General features: G+C 32.8%; 1 protein-coding gene and 1 non-coding gene across 2 annotated transcripts; both read right to left on the reverse strand.

Moving 5' to 3' along the window:
- Nucleotides 1–190: 190 nt before the first annotated feature.
- Nucleotides 191–22,549, reverse strand: LOC107425592 (callose synthase 5). Its single transcript, XM_060819109.1, has 43 exons — nucleotides 22,124–22,549; nucleotides 21,855–22,039; nucleotides 21,464–21,721; nucleotides 21,077–21,177; nucleotides 17,615–17,736; nucleotides 16,700–16,796; nucleotides 16,333–16,572; nucleotides 16,145–16,237; nucleotides 15,521–15,612; nucleotides 15,286–15,412; nucleotides 15,032–15,169; nucleotides 14,869–14,945; nucleotides 14,683–14,761; nucleotides 14,478–14,603; nucleotides 14,262–14,382; nucleotides 12,779–13,107; nucleotides 11,738–11,790; nucleotides 11,593–11,653; nucleotides 11,424–11,505; nucleotides 11,296–11,345; nucleotides 11,107–11,193; nucleotides 9,936–10,058; nucleotides 9,751–9,846; nucleotides 9,578–9,661; nucleotides 9,337–9,497; nucleotides 8,694–8,817; nucleotides 8,517–8,611; nucleotides 8,285–8,402; nucleotides 7,562–7,713; nucleotides 6,198–6,307; nucleotides 5,944–6,069; nucleotides 5,797–5,865; nucleotides 5,330–5,519; nucleotides 5,103–5,217; nucleotides 4,899–5,018; nucleotides 4,703–4,818; nucleotides 4,507–4,590; nucleotides 3,992–4,104; nucleotides 3,685–3,914; nucleotides 2,632–3,426; nucleotides 2,091–2,141; nucleotides 1,783–1,968; nucleotides 191–748 (listed from the first exon to the last, which is right to left on the reverse strand). Exons 3-43 carry the CDS (start codon nucleotides 21,645–21,647, stop codon nucleotides 518–520), a joined length of 5,748 nt encoding a protein of 1,915 aa, XP_060675092.1. The 5' UTR covers nucleotides 21,648–21,721; nucleotides 21,855–22,039; nucleotides 22,124–22,549; the 3' UTR covers nucleotides 191–517.
- LOC112492663 (small nucleolar RNA J33) lies at nucleotides 5,779–5,868 on the reverse strand. The gene has a single exon (XR_003057110.1). It is a non-coding gene; the product is annotated as a small nucleolar RNA J33 (small nucleolar RNA).
- Nucleotides 22,550–23,236: the final 687 nt, after the last annotated feature.

A 23,236-nucleotide genomic window follows, 5' to 3' on the forward strand; every position in this document is an offset into this window, starting at 1 on the left:
TTTTTGAATTAAATTTTTTATTTATTTATGTATTGATACAGAACTCCCTTAATACATTAACACGCATTGGTAACAAATAACAATATCTTTAATGTTATGCATGAAACTCTTAAAAGTTTAATTATATTGCTAGTATTTTGTCCATGGTAATGGATTTGCCATTGGAATGGTGAAATTTCAAGACTTGTAATAATGGAACAAAATTAATTTTTTTTTAAGTAGTAATGATAGATTAGACAGGCAGGTCACGGTCCAAGATGGCCTTTTTTCAAATTATCGGAATCATCATCCACCCACCGGCCACCGGAATCCCCATCTATGGAGAGGATGGAGGCGGGCAAGATATTGTTATTATATATTATTAAAAAATAATTATAAAAAATATATACACATAATTAATCCTAGTGCATTAACGAAATGTTATTTTTCCTCTAAGAATGAATAAATTATGTCCCATTTTGAACTCTCTAAAATTTTCTTGTATGCAAAGAAATAATTGCAAGGCTATATTATATGATTACTTGTGCTTCTTCCCACCAGCCAGAATACGCTGGATCTGAAGCCCTCTGCTGAAAGCTTGGTTGAAGAGCAACCGAGTTTGAAACTCCGAGACAAAGGGGAACCAAGCCAGTACTGCTACAGGTGCAAACAGAACAACTCCCATAAGGTATTCATACCCTCTTGCTAGAGCTTTGACAGATCCCCACATTCCTATGGCCTTAATGAATGGTCTACACGCTTGTGATATCTACAAAATTTTTAAAAGAAAATATGCACAATCAAAATCGGTTTATAAAAATTCAAATTCCAAAATGTTGTTGTAAAGGGTTAAATTATCGTAGCTTAAATTTTTTTTATTCATGTCTTCTTAATTTTACTCAATTTCCTTTTTTTTTTTTTAAATATTCATGACTTGTCTTTTTGTTTTTGACTCATATAAAAATTTCATCCCCAAAAAAAGAGGAAAAAAAAAAAAAAGAAACTCATTATAAAATTTTACTTATTGATATTTATTTTTCATTCATTACTCAATTTATTTTTTATTTATTCATTTCGTTCTATCTGTGTTCATATATTCCACTTTTAACACTCATGTAATTCTTCTTTTTAATCATATCCATTAAGTTAAAATAAATAACATAATTGATAAGAAAACAAAATCAAATAAAGACACAAGGGGTAAAAAAGGAAGAAGAAAAGATGAATATATGAGGGAAAACAAAAGAGAGTAGTTATAAAATAGAGCTAAAAAAATGAAACGAGGAGTTCGGTGCTGTGGGAAGGAGTCAAACTCAACTTAAGGAAGGATGAATTTAATACTGCACAGTAATGAAGAAAAAATGTGTAGGAAAAGGCTTGAGTTAGATTTTAAAAAGAAAAATGTTTTGACCCAAAAAAAAAAAAAAAAAGATACTTGTGAAGAGAAAAACCCTAAAAAAGCATGCTAGAAAAAATAAAATTAGTATTTAAAAAAAGAAGAAGAAAGACATGAGCAATTAACTAGGATAAGGAGAGAAGTCTAATGGTTCATCTATTATCTGACAAAATAAAATAAAAAGATATTGGAAAACAAAGAAATATATATATACATACCTTAATAAAGTGTATATACATATGTATAGTTTTTCTCTTATCCAAGACATTTTGTCCAAAAAAATGTCCCACCAGTTGTTGGTGGGATGTCATATAAAATTTATTCGTCCCACGAAATTTTCCAGGCAAATGTCCAAGATAAAGAAGAACTATATATATATATATATATATTATATATCTCGAACATACCTGCAGAATTGCCCATCCAGTTGGCATGAAGGCCAATAAGCCGGCAAAGATGTCTCCAACTGTGAGACTAAGGAAGGCAAACAGGATTACAAGAGTAACTACAACCCCAATAAACAAGAAAAACTTGAGAAGTCTGAACATTAGCTGGAAATCTGCACTAAACTTTTTTCTGCCCATGGACACAATCTGCAAATTAGACATTCAACAAGAAAAAAATAAAATAAAATTACGATGATGAAATTTAAAAATAAAAAAAAAAAAAAACAAAAAAACTATAACATGAGTAAAATTTAAGATTGAATTCTAACCTTCAAGATGATCATAACTGCAACAATAACCAGCCAAGACAGACCATAAACCTGAAATTAAAAAAAAGCTTTCCTGATTGCATGGTACTTGGCCATAAAACTGCCAACTTTAGATCTGACATACATCAAGGCAATCTAGTCTAGGAAAAGAGAGTAAAATTTCTTTTAAATTCTTTTCCTTCTCAAAATAGAGGAAGATAACTGCTGAAGCTAATACTTTTACAAGTATTCCTTACACCAAAGGAATGATGCTTGCACCATTATCCTGTGATGCAACCCTTAATGAACACCCATCAACATGGCAGCATCAGGTTAAAGAATCACAGTCCTTTTGGCACTTCCAACAAATGCAAGGAATACCTTAATATTCCAAAGTTTGAATTAAGAAACTACAGCTTGGTATAAATAAGGGTTGAAGGTTCAAATTTTCCAAATTTTACCTTAATATTCCAAAATTTTCTAGAAAGATTTGATGCCTCAGATTAAAATGAAATCTAGATGGAAATAAACAAGGAATGTCCAAGATAGTTCATATACTTACCATGATGCCACTTTCATGCCTGGCCACATTTAAATGATAGACAATTCCATACTGAAATAGAAAGAAGCGCAAAGAAAGAACTATTTCACAGAATCGTCCTAAAAGCCCAGTTGACTGTAGGTGCTCCTGTTCCTCATCCCACCAAGACTCCCAGCTCTTGGTTGCCGGTACACCTATACCACCACGGATACTTATCCACTTAGTCCAATCATCCCAATCTTCTACTATCTTCTGCCATTCAAATCCCATTGGATTAAAAAGAAAAGGAGCGAACAAGAAAGAAATCACTAAGAACCACATTGAGAATGTGAGGAGGGCAAATGATGCGATTTGATCTGATGAGCCATATATCTGATAAGCTATCAGCAATATCATAAGTTCCAGCCCTTTTGTAAAGTGACTCCTTGAGTACATCCTATAATTCTCAGCAAACTTCTCATGCCGAACCACAAAACCACGTCCAGTTGCTCTGTATTTTGCACCACCATGGAGGACAGTTCGCCCATAATAATGTACCTTGGTTCCAAGAGAGAAAGTAAAGAAAACAGATGCTAGCTGTAGCTGCATAATTATTATGTCACCTAATGCAGTTCTAAACCCTCTCTCTAGTCCTATTTCCATGACCATGGGTAAGGCCATCAAAAGACCTAATTGAACAACAGATTGTGAAGCCAAAGCTGCCTTCAGAGAATTGTCTCCCTTGGCCTTGGCAAATTTCACTACTGCCTCCTCCACTCCACTCAATGACATATAAAGCTTTCCATATAGGAAAAAGTAGACTGTAAGGAGTACAATCTGCACAAAAGAATCCACGTTAGCATGAAACGCAAACAATAATAGGTGTCAATACCCAAATGTAAAACTCATCATATTATTCTAAAATTTTTTATTCTTATTGCATTTTAATATTTAATACCAACAGCTTAAGATTGGCTACTCTATCATTTTGAAATTATTTGTGATCAATAGTAATTTCTCTTGGATGTTTGGTTCTGCTTGTCTATCTAGAAGCAAATTTTTGTTCAGATTAAATGCTGCACTTGTAAGAATTACCCCAGCGCTAATATAAAATCCTACTGTCGTAAAATAAAACGACAGCATACGGAAGAAGTCAAAACGATGCCCTAATCGATAGATATCCCTGCTAAGCGTCTGCTCTCCATTACCACAAGCCACTTTTGCCTCAAAGAGAGAAATTTGGTTTAGCCCAACATCTCTACCCTTCCCAACCTGAATATACTCGTGGTGCGTTACATTCCCTCGCCTTAGTGTTGAGTTGAAACCTATAATAGAAATACAAAATAAGGCATACCACATAGCCAATATTTATATTAGAAAAATAATTTTACAAGAATGCTACCAGCAAAAATGTCTTCGCTAAGATTGATGCCACGAGAAGCTTTGCTAATCCCACCACGAGTAATGTGAAAGATTCTATCGAACACATCAGGATGACCATAATGGAACCGAACCCTAAAAAGATATAAATATTTGCTAATAAGATATGTGCAATGAATTTCACTTTAGAACAGAATTTTTGTAGGAAAAAAATGATTCTTATCTTGTCTAGCCAATCATTATCTGTAAGAAAGAACCTCATCAAAATGGGAAGAATAAGTGGAGAATATTAAGATTGAAAATTGGGGAAAAAAGGTGACAGATGTTTTGGAATTCTCATGCTAGTCTATCTTATAGGTTATAAGTGTTATATACTTTTCAATTTCCAGTTTCAAATCAAATTAGAGTGTGCCACCATTTATTCATCACAAAGACTCATGTCAGCTACATGGTTACTTAAAAATGATGTCTTACCAAGTAGTTTCTAGCATGCTTAAAAAGATTTTAATAAGAGAATCTAAAATAAAGAGAACATACTTCAACGGTCTTGCAAGAACTCTCTGGCCTAGCGTGACAAAGGATGTTTCCTGATTTGACATGAACCAAGCCAAAGAAGACACACTGTGGTACATATGTAGTAAAATCTCAGACGTAATTCCATAACAGGATTTAAGTGTATCAAATTAGCTAGTACTTATCACTAAAAAAGATGACAAGAAAAGCATCATCTCACCTTCCAGTAAAGATATGCTCACGAACACCTAAAATTGTAGGGGGGCGTATACCATGATCCTCATTGAATTCTTCTAGAAGATTACGCATTTTGAAAGCTTCTTCCAAGTAGTTGTCCTACACAGAACTTGTAAAGTTGAGCCTTGATGTAGCACTTAAAAGTTGAATCATGATAACTTTAGATGTCTAATGTTTACCTGGTTCATGTCAATGGCCTGAAGAGCCTCGCCTCGAGTGAAAATTATAGCATGGTTCTGATTTTCAGGTTTCCCTTCCCCTATCTTTGCTGCACCGGGCAATTTTATACGGTAGATTTCCTTTGGAAAAGCAACAAGACTGTTAGTGCATGTGGTACAGTTAAACAACATGGAAACTTTGTCTGGTGTTCAAAGGATACTTACCTGGTCAAGATTTTCAACTGCCTTGACTAATACAGAATAGTAAACCTTCTGCGCTTTTCCACCAGCTTCACTCTCTTCAACTTCATCAATATATGCCACCCGAAGAGAAGGATTACTGTACCACAGGAACAGGGTATTAGATTCTTAAACAAAAGGAGTAGAGCAATAAGGACTTCAAAGCAATGAAACTCCAGAACTCTCTGGACTTCACTAGATAGATAACATACTTAACCATCAGATTAAGTATATCTGTGGCACGTCGATCTCCACTTCGCTTCTGATTGCCATAGTTTTGACAGGTAGCAACATACGTAAATTTCATGTCAGCCACAGCTTCTAATTGAGCATAAAGGGATCTCTGGCTTTTCTTATCCTCCTCCGATGGAACTGTTATCGCTTTATAACCATCAAGTATCTCTACTCATGATACAAAATAGAAAACAGCATGATTACCAAAAAATAACTAATTCACTAGACACTAAGTTTGAATATGCATTAGAAGGAAACTTAAAAAATATAAAAAATAAAAAATAAAAAAATTGCTGCATACAAAAAGGCAACAGATGCTAATAGATCAAGAATGCACAGAAACAAAGACCATCAATTTACACCTAAATGCACTGCAATTCACATAGTTTGCATGTTTTTATCACACATGGTCAAACAGCTGGAGAAAAGTTAATCTTGCTCTTACCACTTTCAGAGGCCATGTCAAGAAAAGCCTGAAGCTTTAGAGCACGTCGGTAATACATCATTCCTCTCACTGCAGCACCAAAACCATTTAGTAAAACATACTGAAGCCCATAGATGAGTCTAAAGAACATAATGTTGCAGCTAAAACCTGTCCTGCAGAGTGTTTGTCCTCTCAAGGAGACCCAGTGTCGAAGCTGCAAAATGTGCTCATCATTTTCCCAAATGTCGCTAATTTGTTTACAATTAAGTCGCTCCATGAAGTTATTCCACTCATCTACAAAGTTGCAATATTGTTGCTAAATGAGGTACATAACCACTTTAAAAGAGGGTCACCAAATCAGGTACAGATTGACTTCAAAACAAAAGTTTAAGCTACAAGAAAAAAGGTATTACATCACTAACCAGGGAAAATCTTTTGCAAGTAATATAAGATTGATACACCATCTTCATTTTCGATTTCAAGGTCATTTTTAGAGTAAAGGGTCTCCTCGCTATAGTATGGAGTCAAGACACTGCCAATGAAGAGAAAAAAATATTATGTGATGATTAAAAACATTAAACAAACAAAAACTTGACCCACTACTTGTGACACATCCATTCAAAAACCAAAAACTTTTTTGTATGTTTAATGAGGGAAGGAACAAAATAAAAAAGGGGGTGTGAAGAAGAAAAGGAGACAAAATTGGATCACCTGCATACAATGTCAAATTACAAGGACTATCACTTCACTCATAATGATTATACCATGCTCTCTTACAAAATAAGAATCAAATATACACCAACATCCCTCTATTATCCAACCATTTGGTTGACAAAATATTCTAACTTTCTAAAAATCAAACAAACTGACTACTTTATGAATGCAATGGTCAACATAAGATATATAACATGTAAAGCAAGAATAGATAAGGTGGAATGTTAGTAATGCATTTTGGTGGGGCCCTATATTCATTGTGGACAGCCAAATTCGCAGAGACACTATTGCTATGAATGAAGCCTAGAAATAACGTAGCTTTCTGGGGAAGTGTTCATTAAGTGAGTGTGGGGGTTTGATTGGAATATAGTTGTGTGGTAACCACTGAATCAATTAACTTCTACTGCAATAGCCATAATAATGCAATAGGCAAAAACCCAAAATTACTGCCACCGGACTCATTTTCATATAAATGAGAATAAGATGTCTAGATTTGAGAGTAGGAACTTTCTGAAGAACAAAACAGCTAGATGTTTTTGCCCGATGACATCGATCCTCCATACATTTACAGTAGGATCAATTTCTCAGAAAAGAAAATGAACAGATTATTTAATAAATCAAAAGATCTTTCTTTGATGTTTGTTTATTGCAGTAAGTTAGAAGGAACATCTTTGTAATTACTTTTGGTCAAAGGACATGAAAATTTTTGGGCAAAATTTAAAAATAATCAAAATATAATTTCACTAAGAAAGAGAAAGAACAAAAAGGAAGATTTGCTCCAAATTTAGTGAACACAAGAGAAAAATGATAAATAAGGTGAAAGATGCATTATAATTGCTTAGCTCTTCCTAATGGTTTGTAATATTGCTACTTGCAAGCATATAATACAGTGACACCTAATAAAGGTCTTATAAGCATAATGATTGAGCTCAGTTAGACTAGCCTATTGAGCACACGAATCGCTATGTGCTCCTGATAAAATTAAGATATTTCACCAAACTGATTTTCTCAGGATGAATGAACAATAATGGAATCCATATTCCATTCTATATATTAGGATTAGAAATCATACCTGAATGAAAGCATTTTACGGACTCGTGGAGCACGTGGCATGTCCATGTACAATGAATTTGTAAAAAATGCAATTCTTCTACGTGCTTCAAGATTTGTTGGCACATCAATGGCAGATTCCGTCACAGTCAATAGTAGGTGGAGGCGTCTTATCTAAAACAATAGTAAGCAAACAAGAGTTAGTCAACAGCTTAAACATTATAGGTTATAAAAATATATTTTATCGTTCAATCACTTAAGTTATTTTAAATCAATGTTGACTGGACTTGGGTGCAAGTGTCAGGTGTAGGCACGTATTTAGGACTTAGATTGTTCTAACCAGAGTTTAGAATATGTGGAATTGGCTGGAAAAAAGGTCCAAATTTTGAAATAAGGATATATGGACAGACCATAAACAAAATAAAAACTTTAAAAGAATTACATTGATTAATATGTTTTTTTGTCTTGTAATTTAGCGAATGTGAATGTAAGAAGTGATTAAAATAACTAACAATAGGGCCATTGATCATTTGAAGAACAATATAAAAAGGACTAGTTCCAAATTTGTTTGGTAATAAATTCCTCAAATCTTCATTTTCCTAGCACATTCAGAATGAGAAAATTTCCAATTCCATGATTTTCTGATAAGGATTTTGGATGGAGCCAATTCCAATATCAGTCATGGTTTGTTAACATGAGTACTTTGCCAAAAGAAAAGCCCTAGTATCATAAGTATAAATATTACCTGTTCTTCCCACTGAGCTGTAACTACAGGAGGGAATGCTATAGCAGGTTTCTTGTCAGTACCAGCAAAAAGTTGCCTTCCAGAATCCTTGCTACTATGACCCACTTCAGCCAATTCACTAAATATATAACATAAGAAAATGCAAGCATTATTAACATTCACAATGAAAAACTATGATCATCACACTGATATTTAAGTAGTCAGCTCAGATGGAATGAAAGTTTTCACCAACCGGATTTCATTCACCATCATATCACGGGTTACTACTTCCAGCATATCTTGCAACAACACCACCACTTTTTCTCGCTTGGATGGATCTCCCTCTCTCTGCAAGAAGGTATTTCCATCATTGAAATGTTGGGACAAGCACATACTGTAGATATAATCATTCTTTCAGTAAGTAACTTACCAAGAATGCTACCAGCTCCACAAATTTTTTGCAAAGAGAGGGTAAAGAACCCATTCTGACATTTACAAGAAGCGTATTTTTGGAAATGTTACTTTCAATTTCTTTAATAATGATGCCAATTATCCTGTTATATTATAACCAGAGTCAGGATCTCTAGTCACCCAAAAAAAAGAAAAAAGAAAAAGAAAATGTGGGAAGCGAATTATATAATCTTCTTGATAACCATGCTCATCCAAGAAAACGGGAAAAGAAATATTGAAGTCTTCCCTTCATCCCAAAATATCACATTTAGAAACAGAACGCTTAATAGAGTGGAACAGAGCATAAAAGATGTGATTTTGAGCCAAGTAAGCAGTACTGTGAAGTAAAAGGAACTCAAGAGCATTAAGCTAACACAAATATTCATCTAATTCTCTCCTGTTTTTCTGATTCTGCCCCCTCCTATTCTTCTTCCCTTTCATCAAATTCTCTCTCTCTCTCCCCTTCCTAGTGTCCTGTATCACATAGAGTCTCAAACACGCCGCTTGTAGATATTTGTAGGTTAAAAACACATACATTAGAATGCCTATTTTGGTTTTCTTGGATTTTAGAAATTAAAGAAAAATATATACATAGTGATAAGAGATCAGTTGCCCAGAATAACCTTTTCTCATTTTCTCCAATCACAAGAATTTTCAGGACATGCTTGAATGATTCATAACACTCAAGGACAGCACATTTCATGAAATCATCAGCACATATACGCTTCCAGAGATCAGAGTCCTTAGGTTTAAATTGAGCTGCCATATCCAGTGCTATTGGAATCTGTAGAGGTAGAAAAAGGTCAGAAACAAACGCAAGCCACAGATTTAACGTATTAGGTTCTCAAAAGAGTTTATGTTGACCTTGCTAGCAAGCAAAAATGGTGGCCACTGAATTAGCTTCAGGCTAGGATCTGATGAATATGGAACTAGCAACAAATCCATCTCCCTGGAATGAAAAGCACAGAAAGTTTAATGGCATGACCAATAGAAATCATGGCTGAAAAATCAACGAGGTAAGTTGTTGAGAGGCCTTTCTTGTCACTTATGAGATCTTCCTCACGGAAGCTACATATTACTTCATTCCACAACTGAGCAAATTTTGCAGCTTCACTTCTCCTGCTTGCTGTAATCTGCAGTGATAAAATGCACAAATACTTTAGAATAAGATCACCTGTACAAGATGTGACAAAGTATTACAGTTTAAACAACAAAATGAAACCTCTGCAAAACGTTTCGATAAAGAAAATCCCCTTTTCCGGGACTTATCAGAAGGCAATAGATATGTGTTGAATGCTCCAGGTAAGGACTGAAACCGTGATCTTAGCATGCCCAAAGTTCGTATCTGTAAGAAATGAAGGATATCCAGAAACCAGCAATAAAATGTAGGACAACAGCATTAGTAAGTATCAAATGACTACATTCTAGAATTAGTCTATTTTCTGCAAACATAAAAGTCAATGCATCCTTCTATATACTATACTGCTAGATTTTTTGCTTCTCATACAGCCACCAGCTTTATCAATGGTGAAGGTTGTTTCTTATCAAAAAAAAAAAAATACAGCCACAACTTCATATCTGTCTCTGGCAGTTTGAGTTTCATAGTGTCATTCTAGATAGTTAGAAATGCATGATGTACTGTTGTCTACCACCTAACAGGATGTGAAATTTCTGAGTATTAGCGTCTGCTACCTGCCTTTTGCCTACTGGCTAACTTCTAACTGCTGTCCTACTGCCTAACTGTTCTATCTGCTGTGTCTTTTCTGCAGCTACTTTCTACCATCACCATGTTAATCATATTTTCCTCCAAACTTACTAGATGATAATATTCTACTACCAGTTGACCATGAATTTCCATTCTACTTCTCTAGTTGGGAATTACCAGTGCCTTCGCTTAAAGAATGTTATCGATTCTTTCTACTGCTGTTATCATAATGAAGAAGTTTACATGAAGCAACCATTTGAATTCATTACACAGGATGAGTCTGGAATATGGTCGTTTTTGTTATTCCGTGTTGATAACTAATAGTTTTAGTAGATGCCAATTGGATTACTCATTAGTTGTTCTTGAACAGATATATGGTACTGTAATTCTAATAATCTACACACATTGTGCAAGAAGGTAATCACTCCATATGTCAATCATAAGATCACATTGAAGACGTTCACTAAAGCTTTAGGAATAGGAACTTTCAAATTTTTTAATGCTCCAAACTAGGTCTATAGACATATGAGCCCCAGCTTGAGGGGCAGAGTGGATATTTTTGCTAATTTCTGCCAGACAAACAGTTATAAATATGTCAGACTCCTCTAATTAAGTTATGGTCTCTTACTTCCATTGTTTGCTTATTTATTCTTTCAATGGTTAAAAAATAATAATCCAAAAGGACTACCTCTCCGAGACGATCAAAGGCCCCAACAACACCACCATACAAGGTCGAATAAATGGAATACCATATTTGAGTGTCCATAAAATATACCTGCATTGAAACAAAAAAAGAGATACAAGATTTCTATCGTCAAACAATTTAAATATCTAACAAAAAAATAGACCAAACACTTGAAAGATCTCGAAAGCAGACCAAGACTATTGGTGCCCAGAGTGATACAAGAGCTCCATAGTTGTTTTTTGCTGCAGTAACAAGAGAATCTTTAGCATAAAAATGAAAGTCGAAGGTCATTTAAAAAGGAAGAAAAACTGAATAAGTACCATCAGGGAAAAATTCATGCCATTTGTAATCAACTCTACGAATATCCATTATGTTTCTTGTTGGCTTTGCCAGAGGTTTTATCTAGGGAAAAGACAACAAAAACTTTGAGCAAAAACTCATCTATTAGTCATAACTAACCTACAGAGGAAAGAACAATTACAAACCAACCTGGACAAAATAGCTGAATGCGAATTTTGAACACAAAAGTACCACCCAGAAAAAAGTATACCTGAAAGTTGAAAAACAAATCAGAACAATAGGCAAATTTGAAGAACCATTCTTAATAAGGTAAAATAGTCCTTGTCAAGCTTACTTGAAAAGTGCAAACTGACTTTCATGCATCCCTCTTCCAACGTATATTCTTGGCTGCAAAAAAATAAACCAATTCATTCAAAGATGACTGTCCATTTTATGCAAGAAGAATACAAATAGTGTTCCATTAAAATGGAACAGGAGTTTTAAAATATGTTCAAAATTTAGTATCTATAAGGACATTTGAGGTTAACAGAATGTATGTAAAACCTTTATCAGTCAACTTATTTTGAAATTCAAAACTCTCAAATCACAATATCTAAATATATATATATATATGTATATATCTTGACTTGGAAACAAGGATTCATGATATCAGTGCATACAGTTGAATGATTTTTTCCACTAGAAAAAAAAAATAATAATAATTACATTTAGAACTCCACGGTCTAAGAAGATAAATTTTGGACCATGGAGAAATACAATGCTAAGAAACAAAACAGTTTATAACGGCATTGAAACAAGACAACTGAAATTGTGAATATGATGCCTGTATTAGGTAAATATGTTGGAAAAGAGAAGCTATATTCCACAAATAGGATATAAAGGCAAAGCACATAACTGAAGGAACACACAAGTATCCCAAAGGATAATGAGTAATTGGAATTCTGCAGTGGGACTACAAGTCTGCGACTCATTGTAGTTCAATGTAGTCTGTTTGGCCAAAACTTTTTATGTTCTAAGTGTATATTGGAATGCATAAATGGATGAAGGAAGGCTTTATAAATGTAGCAGAATTTTTATTGATCACATACAATTACACCTGCAGCTAGAAGCTTTGAAATCAAGTTCCTTTCCACTGAATAAAATGTTTTTCTAAAGTTGAATTTTGGAAAAATTTGCTAAATTGCAATCTTTTAATTCTCTCGTGGAATTAATTTTTTGGTTAGTTCCACATGCTACAAATAAATAATTAAATGACAAAAATAAATAGAAGTAAAATTACATGGAAACCTCTCCCAATAAAAGAAACCCTGATAAATTATATTGGAAAATATGAAACAGAAATTGCATGAGAAGAAGAGCAGGATGGCATAACTACCTGTGACCACCACAAGAGGAACCTAACAATATGCCAGTCTGAGTTTTCAATCCAACGCCGGAGCATCGGAAAGCAGAACAGAACTGCTGCTAGTAAATTGGGAAGCAAATATATTATGACGGCAAAAATATACAAAGGAGGAACACCATTTACATGACCGAGAAAGGACAGCTTGTCGTTAATCTTGTCAGGGTTGAAGGAATGCACATAAAACAGTAGAAGAATGACAGACCATGCAAGGCTAACAATTATCTTGAGAATATTTCTTAATACATCAGTAAACCTCCACCTATGATATCCTGGGAAATTCACAAACAGGTCCAGAATACCTAAAATACGACAAATTATAAAAATTAAAAGGGGGTATAAATGACAATTAATTTATATTTCAAAAGCATGACATGGACCAGAATGAAGCTTATATCTGAGTGTGACTGTAAAGAATAAAAAGATTTACTAAATATGCATAATAAAAATATAGATGCTTCATGCAACTAGATGTATCATGCAATGATACTATGGCATGCTTCTGCTTTAAATAGAAACTACAAAAATCGGCTAAAAGCATCAGTTGTAAGAGAGTAAGGGGTTAGAGGTGGACAGCCATGAGCAACACATCAAACAATGTATTAAGTAATGAAAACTATTCACCAATAAGAATAAGTCACCGAATATCATTATGTGGAAATTTTTTTCCCATTTACTCATTTGTTCATTGATTACAACATTTGCTCAGCATACCTAGTTGGTTTGTATTAATGACAACTTAACATGTAATCACTAATAAGAGTCTAACTGTTGGCAGGTCTTGTTTTTGAATCTTGCTGACCACAATTTTTGGTAATTTTCTTTTATTTGGGAAAGCCTAATTTTTGTCCAGTCATTGGATAGGCATACAGGTTACAGGAGATAGTTAGCTGGAAACTGTGGATAACTTAACACCCCTTTTCTTCTTGGGATCTGAGAGGACATAGGAGGATATCTACTATAATCTATTATCTATCATGCAAATTGAATAAAATATGATATAAATCATTTCTCTTACTAGCTGTTGTGCTAATATACTTGGGATCACTTCCTAATAATTTAAGTTTTTAGTATTAATGGTAACTTCACATTTATCACAGAGCCTGATCTCTATTTACTTTGTGTTTGAATCTTGATAACCCACATTTCAAAATTTTGTCTCGTTATTGTGAGGGGAGCGCTAGCAATTGTGCTATAGCCATACACACACCATGTAACTGTTTTTTGAAAACTGTATTATTCTATTCCATTTCATCCATCGGTTGAATTTATGATTGGACTGCAAGGAAACAACAGTTTAGAGGGCAATATGAGGGTAATTTTATTTTGAGGAGCAAAGTTCAAAATGCATAATAGTTTCTTTTGGTGAGAATGGGGAAGCAAAGTTTTATTTGCCCAAAATAAAATAAAGGAATTCAACATCAATGAGTGATTATAAGAACATCATAGATCATACCTTGGAGGAAGCGAAGAAAGGCTGCAGTAATGAATATGCTAGATACATGGTATACAACCTTCTTTTTATTTTGAAAAATATCTGACAGGGTAACATCCTCAAAAGCTATAATGATCAATCCCTGTAATAATCAACTCACATATTACATTACAATACAGAACCAGCATTCAGGAGGAAAAATAGCATCAAAATTTCCACTCTGTTGCAGGTGAATACCTGTAGAGCAAGTATATAAAAGGTCCACAGTCGATCAAAACTTCTAAAAATGTGCCAAAATGTTCGAGTTTCAACAAAATACGACTTTCCTGTGCTTCCGGATTTTGTTTGATAACCCTTTCTTCCCTGAGATGAAAAATTCTATTAGCTACAAAAATAAGAACTAAATTGAGAAACATGATAACTGCTCAGGAATTCGGATTACCTTTGCCAAATCACGAGTTGATTTGAAAAAATCACCATCATCACGCATTGGCCAGCCAAGAGAGAAGCAATTAGATGACCTGAATGAATGTAACAGTAAAATCATATACATGAATAAACTTATGACTGCCCCAAAGAGTACTATCAAAATGTTTAATTCAGAAAGTTTGTATGGATCCAAACAGACCAGAAGTACTCATTCAAATCATCATAATTGCACCAAGCTGAGTGAGGAGCTTTTCCATTTTTGCTCTTTTTGGCTTCCTGGAGTATCATAAGAAATATCCTTAGATCTACAACATATGCACCAGAAACTTGATGGCAGTTTCAATGCCTGTGCCACAACATACCTTATCAATTACACGGTAAATGGGTGTTATAACCTTCCGCAAGAAAGCCTCATCATCCCCACCATAAGAAGGCTTTATATTTTCACCAGTGACAATGCTGACATTTCCAGCCAAGAGACCATGGAGTTCATAAGCCATCTAAACACATTGTGGAGTTCGTTATTTTACTAAGGTAAAGAACTGACTGCACGCAATTCCCATAAAAAGTTTGTAAAATGGAAGACCAATGGGGGAGTCTTACAAATCATACTCACATTATGAAAGATATAGCATAAACATTCCGGCATGAAGCGAACATTTGCTGCTTCACCCCATATGAGAAGATATAAACCCATGTACAATATCTTCCTCTGCTGTATTTCTTGTTGACCTTGAGGGAGCCTACATAGAAAGGTATTCACATATTTAGATTTAGAAGTTGCAGAGCAAGTGCAAAATCAAAAAGTACTTTTAGAAGTTCTACAATAAAATTGGTTAATGTCACCTCACCTTAAACTATGTTTTCGTCCCAAAAATTTGCACCATGTTTTGTAGTTCTTGAAAAGCTTGGTCATAACTGCGTCAACAGCTCGATCATCAAGCTGCAAACGAAGAGTGAGTTTAACCACACCCCACTAGTTGAAAAGCATACACGGGGAAGCTAACGAAAGAAGGTGGATATAAGACAAATGACATATGTTAATTCTATTTTGATGAGAAAAAAATGTTCATGTTATTTGAAAAATAACTACTGGATCATGAATTCATGCAGACTAATACATTTCACTTTACCGATGAACAATATAGCAACTGTTTGTTGTTTTCACTTGATATAGTTGGATCTATCTTCTGTTAGCTTGTTTAAATGTCACTAATCCCAATTTCAGTATAAGACTTTCTTTCCTTTCCATAGATGGGTAAAAAATATGAGGTTCCATTTTTAAGAGCTTGTTGGGTATGAACTTTAAACAATCCACTTTCTACCAATTTAAGATTTTTGAAAAGGTGATAAAACTACAGATGTATATAACTAATACCAAAATACTAAAACGATAAGAACGTCCTCAAGCTACCGACTTTTGTCCAATGATGAAAGAACATTGAAGATTTTAAATTTGAGAGAATTATGCATGCCTTATTAAGAGGTTCAGGCTTCGGATGGAGCCTTATATGGGCATTAGCAAGCAGCAAAACAAGATGCTCCCTCTGATTCCTGACATTGTCTCTCTTTTGTCCACAAAAACACACAAGTATCAGTAGAGAGTAATCTATTTATTTTTATTTATTTATATATATTTGGAACAGTCAAAATTTTTACATGCCTGGAATCCAAACATGGCCCTTAGCCAATCAAGGAGGTCTAACTCTCCAGCTTTCTGCCTTTGCTGCTCGAATGAAACAGGCCAGTTCAAGCCACGAGAATCCCATAATGCAGCAACAGCAGCCTTAACCTCTTCAAGCTGCATAATGGACTGCGAAGCCCCAGCAGAATCCAGAGGAAGAATGTTATACGGTGCATAAATTTCCGTCTTTTCTTGAACATCTTTGGCCGCGGCAATAATCTGATCATCACCAAACAAATTTTTTTTTTAAATGCAAATTAATTATATTTACACTCCTCCAAATGCTGGATTTTACTTTACAAGCAAAAATTTAACTTAAACCGCTATACAGGAAGAAAAGACTAACCTCAGGAGCAACTTCTTCAACTTTCTCACTCTTGTTAACGGCACAAAGAACTTCAAAAAGCACTCCAGCTGTCTGGTATGCCTTAGCGAGTTGGGCTCTGTCAAAATTTCAAAATTAAAAAAATCCATTTTTTACAACCCGAGTGGCTGATTTTCCTTTTTTTTTTTTTTTGGTTTTATTAATTGGAATGGCAATTTCATTATCAGACTTTGAAGACATAATAAATTACTACAATACTTTGATCCTAGTGGTAATTTGTCACTGGGATTGGCCCAACGGCATTTGAAGTGACTGAATTTACCAAGAAAGAAAGCGGCTCAAATTTTACTAGTAAAGAAAATAAATCAATTTTTAATTAAAAAAATTAGTTTATTTTAAACAACAAATTTATAGGTTATTTACATGTTATACACAAATCCTTACCATATTATAAGTATTTATAAGTTCATAATGATTACGTTCTATAACGAAGATCCTTGCGTTAAGGGATTGTGAACAAATGAACCGTTCAACCCGTTTTATACCTCTTTTGTTACATTTTTTTTTATTTTTTTATAATTTTTATAATTTTAAATCTTTGATTTATAATAAACCGTCTAATTTTGTTCAAGTGTAAAAAACTGACTTATATATGTATTAAATATATTTTACTATAAAATTTAATTTTATTATATATATATATATATATATATATTTTTTTTTTTTTATAACAGATAACAAATTTATTTAAACAATTTTTTTATGTTGATATTTCCATCTTTTTAACAAGTCAGAATTGGGTTGAAAGAATTTAACGCCAATGCCACGCTACATACAATACGTACGACCAATTGAGAAGTCTCACCCTGATCGTAAGAGAATGGTGAAACAGGGAAAGGAAACTAAATAAACAAAGCGCAAAGGCAACGGGAATACCTGTCTGCCTGCTCGCCTTGGTCAAGAGCTCTCACATAGTGTTCGTAGTATTGCTGATAGAAGCTCTCGATTTCCCTTGCATCTGTCTTCTTAACACGAGAAGCAAGACTTGTCGCATTGTCCTGAGTAGTTCATATAAAAAGTTCCCAAATCAGCTTTTATTTTTTCTCAAACCAAAATCAGCTCTCCGTTTTTTTAATAAGCCATCAAGCATAGTCTTAATGGTTTATTAGCCATTACGACATGAATGTGGAACATTCAAATACCCTTATGATTAATCCTTTTTTTTTTTTTCTTTTGAAATTATAAAATAGCCAAATGTTTTTTTAAAGCAATCCCCCCTTAAATTTTGGCATAATTGTTAATTTGCGATTTTCCTAAATTTTTTTAATTAGAAATAGAAAAAATTAATTAATTAGCATCGTTTGTTAGTTTATGATTTTTTTAATAATTGTGTAGTTTGTTTAGTTTAATTATTTGTTAGTGTTAGTTAATGGTAATTTCTTAGTTAATCAAGTATGTAAAGGAAAAAAAAAAAAGAAAAGCCAACATAAATTTGAAATTGTGTTTCATTTTTTTTTTTTTTTTATATTTCCTTTTTTTTTTTTTAACATTTATATAGTTGACAGAAATGTATAATCTCCTTCAGCTAGTATTAACAAATACTAAAGTAAACAAACTACACATAGTTTAAAAAAATAAAAATAAATAAAACCTACAACAAAAAATAAAATTTAATAAGTTAACAAGCGGCACTTTGTATTCATTTTTTTATTATTTATTTTTAGGAATGGTCAGTATTCAACTTGATTGTTTATAATTCAAATATGTCTTAATCAAAACATTTTTTTGATAAAATTTGATAAAAACAAAATAATAAAGAAAATAAATTTTTGTGGCTCACATTTCTTAGCATTATTCTAAAAAAAATTTGATTTAAACATTTATTTATATAAGCAAGCAATTTTATATTAATTGGTCATCGAAACAAGCAATTTTAAAGAAAGTTACAAATTAAGACTATGTCAAAATTTAGAGTGGAATTTGCTTCTGAAAAAATTAAAAGTAAAATTGAAGCTTGAGTGAACTTTAAAGGGTATTTTTGTAATTTTTTGTGAAAAATGAACATAACGTTCAATCTAAGAGCAAATAATTAATGCCGAGCACAGAACATTAAATCAAAGAACAAATAATTAATGCGAAGAATCAAGGATGACTCCTAGGATTTTTTTTTATTACTATCTCAGAGTATATATGATATGAATACAGCACCAAAAAATTTAAATAAAAAATTTTTAGGCTTAAGAAAAGAAGGAATGTACCTATCATACTTTTTGGTTGATTGGTTAATGATGCATACATGGTAAAGCCGTATTCTTCAAAAAAATAAATAAATAAAAATAGATGATAGATCTTAAATCTTCTATCCTTTCCCCTTTTTATGGGGGCCTTATCAAACTTTTATGTTCTCTTAATCTTTAAAGAGTAATTTAATTTTTTTTTTTTCCTTATGTGGCTTATTGGTAAAAGGGAAAAAATCATTATTAAGGTTAATAGTCAACAAATTCTAATTTGGATTTTTATTTTTATTTTCATTTATTTGTTATTTTGATGGAAATTCCATACTAGCTACTACCATTGTTTTGGTATTCTCTTAGACTTTTTTTTCCCCCTCTCTAGATATTGAAAATGGCTATGAAATTGTTGATGGGAAGCATAAGCTGTAATTAATAACATAACTCATCAACTAACATATGTTTTGTTATATTGTGTTGACATTTCAAACACTTTTTTCTTAATTACTTTTTAGAAATTTTAATGATGACTTAAGAACTAACTAAAATGTGTTTTTTGATATTGTATAAAAAAAAATGAAATAACAGTTATTTATTTTAAATTTTTTAAATATATATCTTTATATCTAGAGAAATAATATTCACAAAAAAATAGAGAATAATACATTTCATCTAATTAATTTTATTCTTTTACATTAAATTTAATAATATTTTAATACATTTTGATTTAAATTTAAAAATATGGGATTTCCCATCGCCACCCAGTACGTTCCTGTTTATCTTAAAGCGGCAGGGAAAATCTCATCTTCACACTTTTAAAAAAGTGTTTAATATTTTTTTAAAAAATATTATTTTAATACAAAATATATCTTTATACCAATACATGTGTATTTTTATTAGATATAATATCATATAGGCAAAAATACACGAAACCATTTAAACTATTAAGTACAAGTAATCCCTGGTAAATAATATATAACCCTTATGCTATAGTATTTTTTTTTTTTTCAAATCCACCCTTATACTATCTATAGTAAATTATTGCAAATTAAACTCTATTGTTTATTTCGTAATTAAAAACATAATTGCTTAAGACAAAAGTACCATCAAAATATTTATAATATTTGTTATTATATACTACATTATGATATCTATTGTTGTATTCTACATTATAATATATATTATGGTGTACTACATTAATATTTTAAATTAAATTGATAAATAATATAATTTTTTAATTAACTAAAAATAATATAAAATTTGAATAAACACCAATATAAATAAATTTTACAATTTTTTTTTACAATATTATATTATCCAAATATTTGGAAAAAGAAATGACAAATATTAAAAAGATTGTGAAAAAGCAAAATAATTAATATAAAAAAGTTTTATGTATTTATTTTAAAAGGTAATATCTAATTTTCAACATTTCTTTTCGTCAAAACCATTATATATTTAAAATTTTAAATTATTTTAATTTGTAAGAGTAAAATGGAAATATAAATCCTTATAATCCTTATTTTATAAATGGGGGACTATTTGTAAGATTTGGGAGTTTTTGCAGGTAGCTAATAATTAGAAAAGTTTTTTTTTTTTTTGGGTAATTTACCTTAATATATATCAGTTAAATATATTTAAATAAATAAAAAATAAAAATTTAAAGATGAAATACTTATTCAAATATACAAGTATATATATGTATAAGGGCCGGGAGAACATTTCCCATCCCTGCCCTAGGCGAGGGTTCTTGCCCTTTTTCTTTGCTCCATTTTGATGGGGCAGATGGACATCGTACCATTTTACCATCCCTATTTTAATATATTTAAATTGTCAATTTTAATCTTTAAAGTGAAAGAATCGTTTTTTCTATTAATGATAGTCACAAGTGGTCACCGATGACACCTAAGATAATTTGGAAATTTTTTATTTTTTTATTTTTTTAAAAACTAGAGCGTTAACTTTCTAGGTAAATTCTTTATGGTTGCTTATTAATTTCTAATATCACCATGAATGACTTGGTGGTAATGGATTACCAATGATCACAAGCAATGTTTTTCAATAGTTTATCACTAATTAAACGTGTAAAAGAAAAGGGAATTAAAAATACTTAAAAAAAAAATTGAAAAAATCACAACAAATTAATAAGAGAGTAAGAATACATTACCCTCTCCAATCGTTGCAAAAGCAACGTCTTGAACTGCCTCACGCCACGCCCACTGGAACTCGGATCCAACCTGTGTGCCTTCTCAAACGCATAGAATCGACCTTACAGCAGAAAAAAGAAGAAGAACGAAAACAGTTGGGTAAATATATATACACTACAAGCTGGGCAAACAATCAAAATCAATTAGCGTAGATAAAGTTTCTCTGGTCGGGATATTTAAACAGTTTTGTTTGTGTGGATTAACGTGAAACCACGTTCAGTGAAACGTTGAATTTGAATGTACATATTCCATATTGGTTTGCACAAAATAAACTGTCAGAATATCTTTACCATAAAAAGACTGAATATGTATTATACATATATATATACATATGTAATAGGACATACAGTGATAGGCGACGCGAGGGCGTTCATGCTCGATCTCCTTGGCAACGCGGAGAATAGGAGCGATGGAGGCGAGAGAAGAGGGAACAACCTCGTTGTCGAAGACCTCCGTAGAGAACGTTGTGGTGGCCGCGCTGCGAGATGGCCTTCTCGTCAGCCCTTGCGGTCCCGACTCGAGGTTCGACATCGATCAGTCGTCACCTCCAGAGCCTCCCCTTCAACTACCTTCGTTTTTCGCTTTTTCTTTTTTCTTTGGTTATTCTGAGACATGCAAAAAAACAAAAATCAACTTGTAAAATTGAATTCAATTAAACTAATTTTTAAGGAAGAAACCTTTTTTTTTTTTTTTTGGTTGGCGCAACTGGTTCCCTTGATTCTGGCCTTATCAACTTGCCTCTGATTATTTGGCAGCTGCCGCGAAAACGAATGAAAAAATGATGAAACTGAAATCCTGAGTCATTTTCCCACTTTTTGATTGATTTTCTCGCCAACCAAACAGATCTCGCTCGCTAATATAACCAACAGCACAACACAAGATATGGAAAAACCAGATTTTGAAGAAAATTGTAGACACAGATCCTGAGAGAAACAGCTAAACAACCAATTCACAAAACAAATCAAAAAAAAAAAAATGATTAAGTGTGAAGAAAAAGCTTTAGCTACCTTACGTTGTTTCGCGTATTTGTCTGTATGTATATTATATTATATATATGTATGTGAGCTTGGAAAGTACGAAATCTCCTTCAACAAAAAGGAAATCAAACCAAAATTGTCACGAAAAGGCCAGGGAGGGAGAGAGAGAGAGAGAGAGAGAGAGAGAGAGAGAGAGAGAGAGTGGAAGAGAAATGGGATAGATGGAGTATTAGAGAGAAAGCTTAGGATTGGGGAAGACACGTGGAGGGATGAGAGTGGGTTTTGTTGCGTGGTGAAATGCATGCAAGAAAGTGAGAATAAGTTTGAAGGAGGGAGGACAGAGAAAGGGAAGGAAAAATGAATAATGAGGAGGAAATGGACGGACGGGATTTTCGGGGAGAAGAGAAAAAAGAGAGAGAAAGAGAGAGTAGAAAGTTGGGTAATTATGGTTTTTGGTTACTTTGAACGCTTCTCGTTGTGCGGTGATTGGAAGCCCGTTTTTCTCTTCTCCCTTGCTCTGTGTGTGTGTGTGTTAGAGAGAGAAAAAGACCGACTGGATGTCTCTCAGTGAATATGTTTTCTTTGTGAGGGTCAAATTGGCTAAACACAATTTGGAACCGGCCTTGACTCCACCTTCGCCAAACAGACACTTTGGGTTAGAGCACCTCCAATGCCATGTGATTTGGGCAATGTCATCACCAAAATATAGCACTTACTTTTCATTTGGATCCAGCATTGTAAAGTAAATTTGGTGACATATTTGGTAGCAATTTTGCAATTTGCAAAATTTGGCATTGAATCTCATTATCATAAAGTTTGTGGTCCCATATCATTTGTTGAATTAATTAATAATATCTTGTTTTTAATTTCTAAGAAGTAAACCAAAAATGGATCTAATAACTATTTAATAACATTTATAATTTACCAAATACTATTTTTTACATGTAACATTAGATAACTCACGTAAAAAATTGGTATTAATATTAATATTTTCCATTAAAATGCTTATGCCAATGTCAAATTTTATAAATGGCATTATCAAAATGATATTTATCATTGGAGAAAACTTTTTTAATTTATTAGGCAAATGCCCTCGCTTAACTAACAAACAAAAAAAAAAAAAAGAAAAAAAAGAAAAAAAAA

This window comes from Ziziphus jujuba, chromosome 7 (genome assembly GCF_031755915.1).
Source record: "Ziziphus jujuba cultivar Dongzao chromosome 7, ASM3175591v1".
Classification (NCBI taxonomy): domain Eukaryota; kingdom Viridiplantae; phylum Streptophyta; class Magnoliopsida; order Rosales; family Rhamnaceae; genus Ziziphus; species Ziziphus jujuba.

What these genes read in the sequence shown, in the direction of transcription:
- LOC107425592 (XM_060819109.1), bottom strand. Translation starts at nt 21,647, where the DNA reads ATGTCGAACCTCGAGTCGGGACCGCAAGGGCTGACGAGAAGGCCATCT. An exon ending in AGTCAGTTTGCACTTTTCAA is followed by an intron (nt 11,654 to 11,737) that starts GTAAGCTTGACA and finishes TTCAACTTTCAG; the next exon opens with GTATACTTTTTTCTGGGTGG. An exon ending in CGTAAAATGCTTTCATTCAG is followed by an intron (nt 6,308 to 7,561) that starts GTATGATTTCTA and finishes CTTCATTGGCAG; the next exon opens with TGTCTTGACTCCATACTATA.